The sequence below is a fragment of the Monopterus albus genome, unplaced genomic scaffold, assembly GCF_001952655.1.
Source record: "Monopterus albus unplaced genomic scaffold, M_albus_1.0 scaffold235.1, whole genome shotgun sequence".
Taxonomy (NCBI): domain Eukaryota; kingdom Metazoa; phylum Chordata; class Actinopteri; order Synbranchiformes; family Synbranchidae; genus Monopterus; species Monopterus albus.
This window is the reverse complement of record NW_018128115.1, coordinates 250,836-259,060: the sequence shown is the minus strand read 5'-3', so window position 1 is coordinate 259,060 and position 8,225 is coordinate 250,836. Positions and strand designations below refer to the sequence as shown.

The 8,225-nt window shown below is 44.4% G+C and overlaps 1 protein-coding gene across 5 annotated transcripts in view; it reads left to right on the top strand.

Annotated features, from left to right (window-relative positions):
- Positions 1-8,225, top strand: part of LOC109971825 (calpain-1 catalytic subunit-like) — a 25,245-nt gene that overhangs the window by 11,700 nt on the left and 5,320 nt on the right. For all 5 annotated transcript variants that reach the window (XM_020620316.1, XM_020620311.1, XM_020620313.1 and 2 more), the window contains 13 exons: positions 620-788; positions 2,862-2,945; positions 3,033-3,118; positions 3,236-3,310; positions 3,389-3,549; positions 4,047-4,216; positions 4,779-4,790; positions 4,874-5,085; positions 5,188-5,227; positions 5,779-5,844; positions 6,130-6,187; positions 6,802-6,866; positions 7,160-7,228. In XM_020620316.1, the coding sequence (XP_020475972.1) occupies positions 620-788; positions 2,862-2,945; positions 3,033-3,118; positions 3,236-3,310; positions 3,389-3,549; positions 4,047-4,216; positions 4,779-4,790; positions 4,874-5,085; positions 5,188-5,227; positions 5,779-5,844; positions 6,130-6,187; positions 6,802-6,866; positions 7,160-7,228 (1,267 nt within the window). The remainder of the gene's footprint in view (positions 1-619; positions 789-2,861; positions 2,946-3,032; positions 3,119-3,235; positions 3,311-3,388; positions 3,550-4,046; positions 4,217-4,778; positions 4,791-4,873; positions 5,086-5,187; positions 5,228-5,778; positions 5,845-6,129; positions 6,188-6,801; positions 6,867-7,159; positions 7,229-8,225) is intronic.

Sequence of the window (8,225 nt, the reverse complement as noted above, 5' to 3'; positions counted from 1 at the left end):
TGGTTGAGAATGACCAAGCTAAGATCCTGTGGGACTTCCAGATACAAACTGGCAATGGCCAACCAACCAGACATAGTAGTGGTGGACAAACAGAGGAAGAAGGCCGTAGTGATAGATGTAGCAATCCCAAGCGATAGCAACATCAGGAAGAAGGAACATGAGAAGCTTGAGAAATACCAAGGGCTGAAAGAAGAGCTAGAAAAGATGTGGAAGGTGAAGGCACAAGTGGTCCCCGTGGTAATAGGAACATTGGGGGCTGTGACCCCCAAACTGGGAGAGTGGCTCCAACAGATCCCAGGAACAACATCACACACACACACACACACACACACACACACGTATTGCACTGAAGGTTATTGTCCAATCATACTGTCGTTGATTCATCAGTGTTGGTCTGGGGGAAGAAACTGTCCTCCAATGCAGGAAGGGGGAGGCCAATCATTTTCTCAGAAGTTTTGGTGACTCTCTAAACTATTGTCCTCTCTGATTCTGCGCAATTTACGAACCAAACCTGTAATACAGCACGTTAAAACATTCTCTCTTGCAGAGTAATAGTTTGTTAACTGTGTGTTTCTTGTGTGGTCCTATGTGTTTTTGCTGTGTTTGTGTGTGTTCTCAGGTTGAATGGCTCATATGAGGCGCTGTCTGGTGGCAGCACCACTGAAGGTTTTGAGGATTTTACGGGTGGTGTTGCTGAGATGTATGAGCTGAAGAAAGCTCCCAGAGATCTTCATCGTATCATCAGCAAAGCTCTGGACAGAGGGTCACTGCTGGGCTGCTCCATCGACGTCAGTCTCACTCATTTACATGATCTTTATTTGAATCTACCGGCCGACATTTCACTAATCCTCTCCCCCACTGATTGTCCAGGAAGAGCCACTGTGGAGTCACTCTGGGATGCTAAGAGTTTAGGCTAATGTTAGCATTCTCTGTTAGAGTTTTACACTCCAGTAACTACAGCTAAGGCTGCCCAACAAAGTGCCAGGTTTCACAGACTGATCAGCCAAGCAGAGTTACATTTAATCACCCATCTAGCCTTACTTTTTTTTTTTTTACTAAAGCTCTACACAATTTCTTTTTGTATTCATCAAATACAGATTTTAGTCTTTTACGGGAGTCTCATTTTAAAACAAGTTTCAACCGACTCATGGATCTAATATTAGCTTAGGTAGCTAGCTAGATGCAGATGGTAAACAGTGCTGGCAAAATTCATTTCTGACTAAAATTCAGATGCAGCTTTTGTTGAGGGCCAGCTTCTTGTCAAGTCAGGAATCTTTATTGTCATTATGCATAGCACAACAAAATTTTTTCCGGCAGCTCTCAACATATTATTTACATAACACAAAATGGTATAAGTCAATATAAAAATATGAACAAATAAAAAGGGATGTATGGGACCTAATCAGGTCAGCAGCATGTTAGCATCAAGAGTGTAGTAACATTATAAGGTGGAGCTCAGTGCAAATCTCAGTCTTTAGGAAGAGGTGTGAGGTCCAGTGTTCTGTGTCTGTCCATAGGGGGGAGGTTGTGTGTGTGACTAGGGGTTGGAGGGGGTGATTGATTTCACAGCTCTGGGGAAGAAGCTGTGTCTTAGTCTGTTTGTTTTAGTCTTTATATTCCTGTACCTTTTCCTGGAGGGAAGAGGCACAAACAGACTGTTGCCTGGGTGGGTGGGGTCTGCAGCAATCCGTCCGGCCCTCCTCTGGATCCAGTCAGTGTATAGTGAGTCCAGATCCAGAAGAGGACTCCCTACAATGCCCTGAGCTGTTCTCACCACCTCTCTACTGTCGCTCTGTAGAAGTTTGCGAGCAACTGAGAGGAGAGACCAGCGCGTTTCAGCTTCCTGAGGAAGAAAAGCCTTTGCTGGGCTTTCTTCACCAGATATGATGTGCTCAGAGACCAGGTCAGGTCAGATGTGATGTGGATGCCCAGGAACTTGATGTTATCCACTTGCTCCACCACCTCCCCATGTATGAGAAGAGGAGCATATTTTGTCTTCCTGGACCTCCTATAATCCACAAAGACAAAATATGTTGAAACAAAGAACCTTTTGTTTTAGTTTAAGTGTGAGCTTTGGTGACGTATCACTGTATTCTTTGTAAACTGTGAAGTGCCATTTGAGAACAGAAAGTGTGACAGACTACTGCAGACTGACAGCTTCTTTTAACAGTCAATTACAGTTATATCCAAACCATTTTCAGCTTCTGCTGCATTAAGGGAAATGTTCTATTCTGACTTTGGATCTTTCTGACTTTACACTCACCACCTCCTCCTGTAGAGATTCAGGAAACAAAAGTATAGCCATATAGGACAAAAACGGCTAACTCTCCAAGGGGCTTAGTGGGCACAGTTAGCTATCATGGCTACTCCAAGAGGCTAAAAACTGTTTTCTGTAGTGTGGGCCCAGAAACAGGCATCTGACAGTATTTGAAAAGGTTTAGAAGGCTTGTGCTGTTTGCCCTGATAGTTTGTGTTGCCAGAGATGTGCTTTCTGTATAGTTAGACTGCAAAGTTAGTGCTGACTCTGGAACACAGTAACGAGAATGAAGTTGTGCAGACACTGTACTATATTGTTCTTAATCTTGTGTACTGCATTTGACTCACACTGCTTGTTGTTTCTGTACAGCCTGAACCTTTCACACTGTATGGATCATGTGACTGACCACCACATGGTGCTTTAACTGAACATCTCACAGGAAATTACTTAGTTCAAGCAATTCAGGGCTAATATCGGATTGAACCTGTACAGAGTCTGCCTGGTTTAAGACCCAACAGGTCAGCTGCTGTCAGATAACCAGGCTCAGTCTCCCGTCATCCTGTTAGCATGTCTGATTGATTATAACTGTGTGCACCATCTTCAGATCACCAGCGCCTTTGACATGGAGGCAGTGACTTTCAAGAAGCTGGTTAAAGGTCACGCATACTCAGTGACTGGACTCAAACAGGTCAGCTCAACTATCACTGTGCTGTTAAACTCTGGCACCGCCTCAGATTTAGTGTCTGATTCTGGATGTTTGCCCTCCTCTCTGTAGGTGGAGTACCGTGGCCGAAAGGAGCTTCTGATCCGAATCAGAAACCCCTGGGGACAGGTGGAGTGGACCGGAGCATGGAGCGACAAGTCAGTGCTTCACTTTTATTCTTTTAAATTATGTTTATGACAAATCATTTGTTGACACAAACCGGCAGACCAAACATCGCAGCAGGAAATGTGAATAATTGTATGTGTCTGTGTCAGCTCCTCAGAGTGGAACTCCATCGACTCTGCAGAGAAAGATGAGATGCTCTGCAAGATGGAGGACGGAGAGTTCTGGTAGGTTCGGACTAGGAGGACAAGCCTGAGTGTAATGTCAAGGATGGACACAGTTACATGTGTTTGTCTGTATGTCAGGATGTCTTTCCAGGAGTTTCTGCGTCAGTTCTCCAGGCTGGAGATCTGTAATCTAACGCCAGACGCTCTCAGCCAGGACTCCACCAGCTTCTGGACCACCGTGACATTTGAAGGTGGCTGGAGGAAAGGAAGCACCGCCGGGGGCTGCAGGAACCACCCCAGTAAAGATTTTCTGTTCAGCTACATTTCTCACAGGCGTCCCGATACCAAGCAGAGCTTCTTAGAAAAGTTGAAACTTGATGAAGTGTCGGTTGAGCTGCAGATAAAAGTGTTGATGAATGTGAGGAACCCGTGAACCTCTTTAAATAGATGTACTGTGAGTAGCTTTGGACAGAAACATCTACCCACTGAAGAAGTAATAATAAATGTCATGCAAAGCTTCACCAGGTTTGAAGCTTCACTCTCAGACAGCTTGATGTTAATGGCTTCTTTGGTTTCCACATCTTTCTACATTGGTGAACATAGTCTGAAGACCATGTAGGTCACAGTGTTGCATCCTTAAATGTTTAGGAGCCTTGAAGTGTGGACCGCGTCTTTTCATTTGTCTGATGCTTTTGTCCAGAACCTGAACCCACTGCGGTTTAATGAGCACACTACCTTCTTTTATATAAAAACTACATATCCCATGATACCTTTGGCTGCTGCTGCCTCTCTGCAGACACGTTCTGGATCAACCCTCAGTACAAGATCTGTCTGCTAGAGGAGGACGATGACCCTGAGGACGACGAGGCCGCCTGCAGCTTCCTAGTGGCGCTGATGCAGAAAGACCGCCGCCGTTTCCGCCGTCAGGGGCAGGACACGCACACCATTGGCTTTGCCATCTATGAGGTCAGAGGTGAAACATCTCTGACCTTAAATATTTAATTATTTTATTTTGCATGATCCTCTTGCCATTTGTTGTACTGTTCCAGGGTTAGCTTAAGGTTAAATTACACCTACATTCTCTTGGCAGGTCACATTTGAAAACCTGAGCACAAAGAAAACCTATTAGTAGAAATGGTGATTATGGGTGAATCCGAATTCCCTTAATTTATTGGTCTTCACTCCTCACTCACATCCCAAAGCTCTTACTTCTGCTCTGTGGAGTGAGGAGGCTCCCGGAGGAGCTAGAACTGCAGATATATGAGTGCATCTTTCACCATAGTCTGTTACGGACTGAAACACTCCTTTATTAGAAATCGGTTTGTGAATGGCTGCTTCTCATGAAGGAAGAAAGGATGTCTCCTGTCAGTTGAAACATGTTTCTTTGGTTCCTCTCTCCTTGCATTTGACATAGGAGAGACAAAGATGCAAGTGAGGGAACCGTGGACACAGTTAGGGAATTAGGATTCACCTCAGGTTTTATCAGTCTGTGTTTGTGACTTTTCTTCTGTGTTTTTGTCTCCCACAGATTCCTGAGGAGGTGAGTGGCTCCACATTTCGCTTTAGAATATATTCAACTATTTTCTTTGGGATTATTAACTCCGACGTCTGTTTGTTCCTCAGTACCGCGGCTGTCCTAGCATCCACATGAAGAAGGAGTTCTTCCTGCGCCAATCCTCCTGTGCTCGCTCAGAGACCTTCATCAACTTGCGAGAGGTGAGCGCCAGGCTCCGCCTCCCACCGGGTGAGTACCTGATCGTCCCATCAACCTTTGAACCGTCGAAGGAGGCTGACTTCGTCCTGAGGGTGTTCACCGAGAAACAGTCCGAAACCCAGTGAGTCAGTTGGATCAGAACCTGGTTCTTTAAGAGAAATATTATAGTCGGTAGTCATTTCTTTTACATAATGTAGGTCGGTAACAGTGTGAAACTCTGCAGGGAGATGGATGACGAGGTGGTGGCGATCTTCGAGGAGGAGGTAATAGAAAATGTCTTTATCACATTTTTAATGCCATGTTTTTGTTCCCAGATTTGCAGTTTCAGATAACTGTCAAAGAAACGTGTTAGATGAACTTTCTCTTCGTGTTATCAATGATCAGTTTCTCTTTTCCAAAGTCTTCGTTTGTTAACTGGGTTTAGTTTCAACACACTACAGAACTGTACATTTATATTCATACTCTGTTGTCTTAGCACCCACTGCTACCTCAGATATTTCATCTTTCTGAGGGTTAGGGTTAATCTTGGAATGACTTGCTTTGATTCAGTGGACATTTGTCATCTTTGTTTTCTTGATCAAAACATCTTCAACTTTGGTAGATTGTCAGTTACAGTGTTGACTGTTGGGCATCTGCAATGAGAAACATTTGTTTTACATTTATATTTGATTTGATTTTGATTTATCCTACCTTAGTTGTCAGGACACAGCTCTCAGCTAAACCCATGTGTATCTGAGTTCATGTAGGGCAAAGTCTGTTTCATCACTCTTTTCTGGCTGTATTATGCCATGACCTTTGACCTTGTCCTCTGCAGGAGGAAATCTCTGAGAGCGACATTGACGACTCCTTCAGGTCCATGTTCGTTCAGCTGTCTGGAAATGTGAGTCTGCGTTTACTGCAGTGCCAAATTGTTACAGTTCCACAACCCCACTAGCCGTGCTAATGCTAAGCTAACAAACAGTAGCTGACCACTTTAAGCTGCACTCAGGGATCATGTGACTGACCTGGTCCCTCAAACACTGATGCTTTTGACTCTTGCCCTCTGTGACCGTGTGTTTCTGAGTTTAGAGAGCTCTGGCTTTAATAATCACACTTAATGAAATAAATCTTTTATAATATTTATTTGTATTTGTGTTGTTGAACCCTAAGTATTTTCTCCCATCAGGATATGGAGATCTCAGTGCGAGAGCTCAGGACCATCCTCAACAGAGTGGTGTCCAAACGTGAGTTTTACCTGTAGCTACCACTGCTGAAAGGTTCACGTGTGCACCACAGGCCTAGCTGAGGAACTGGCTCCAGCCGCTCTTTGAGAATTAGAGACCAAATCCACATACGATAATCACACACTGGGGCACAAAACAACATGAGTCATAAAAATAAGGACTTACTGGGACATCCTGATAGTAAAGAGTTACAGTAGTCCAGCCTGGAAGTAACAAATGCATGGACCAGTTTTTCAGCATCACTTTGAGACAGGATGCTCCTGATTTTTGCAATATTGCGCAGGTGAAAGAAGGCAGATCTAGAGACTTGGTTTATGTGTGATTTAAAGGACATATTCTGATCAAAGATTACTCCAAGGTTCCTCACAGTAGTACTGGAGGCAAGAACTATGTCATCTAAAGTAACTATATGATTAGACAGATTTCTTTCATGAATCAGAATCTGATTCTTCTTCGATGAATTTGACGTTTCTATTTTGAAATAACTTGCGTCCACATTGGTCGGCTTCCCAGGTGGTTTTAGAAGAGACTCAGCTTTAGTCTGGAGGGAGGCAGAAACAGGGGAAAAAATGAGTTTCAGAGTGCTGCTTCTTCTTCTTCTGTGGTTGCTACAGACAGAGACCTGCAGACTGATGGGTTCAGCATGGAGTCCTGCAGAGCCATGGTCAGCCTGATGGACGTATCCTCACTCTGCTGCCCTACTGTTTCTGTTGCTTTTATTTTTGTTAGAGTTCAGCACAAAGTCACCCTGAACTAGAAATGTAAAAGCTGATGGTCGGATCTGTAAGTCAATGGGAGGACTGTGCTGAAACACTGACTGCATCAGGAACAGGCATCCTCCAGTATAATATGATCCAGCAGCTCTGGGTTCATGTTTAGTGGAACAAACCTGTAACGTTGTTAGGAGGATTCACATGTGTGTAAAACCGTTCCTTCTTGAAATTAAATGTTTCGACCTTGACTTGAGCTCAGAAAGATGGCAGCCCTCGGCTCGGTCTGCTGGAGTTTCAGGTCCTCTGGAACAAGATCAGGAAGTGGCTGGTGAGTCCTTGAAGTATAAATAGTTCAGTTCATTTATTTTGTGTTTACTGGAGCCCAATGAGTGCTACAACCCGAACTTTGTTCCGCATAATCACGTGGGTTGACACAGACAGTCCTGCTTTGCTCTTCCACTGTATTTTGTCTGTGTTGGCCTCTGTTTAGAGGAGGGAGGGGCTGTGGCCCTCTCATATGCTTGGACATTGAACCAGTCACAGGCGACTGCTCTGTGCCCCCCCCAACAAGAGTAAAAGTCATGTTAGTGCATCAGTAGTACTCTAATGAGAAAGCATGCAGGATTTGCACAGAACCCCTCGAGGCAAATCTGGTATTTGTGATATTGGGCTATACAAACAAAAATCTAGCCGCAAGGGTTTCAAACCGATGACTTCTGTGCCGGTCCCAAACCCGGATAAATAGAGAGGGTTGTGTCAGGAAGGGCATCGGATGTAAAATGTGCCAAATTTTAACATGCGAATCATCAGTGTGATCCACGAGGGAAGGTGAGAAGGACTTGTACAGATTAGACAGAGAGATAGAGATGGGAAGGATGTGCAACAGATAAGGGTGATTAAAGACAGAGATGGAAAGGTGCTAACAAGTGAGGAGAGTGTGCAGAGAAGATGGAAGGAGTATTTTGAGGAACTGATGAATGAGGAAAATGAGAGGGAAAGAAGGGGGGAAGAGGTGAATATTGTAGAGCAGGAAGTAGCAAAGATTAGAAAGGATGAGGTGAGGAAGGCTCTGAGGAGAATGAAGAGTGGAAAGGCTGTTGGTCCAGATGACATACCTGTAGAGGTGTGGAAGTGTCTAGGAGAGACAGCAGTGGAGTTTCTATCTAGTTTGTTCAACAGGATTTTAGAGAGTGAGAAGACGCCTGAGGAATGGAGGAGAGGTGTACTGTATGAGGATGTCAGGAGTGGCAGAGAAGTACATCAGAGTAGTCCAGGATATGTATGAGAGGAGTACGGCAGTAGTGAGATGTGCTGTAGGTCAGACA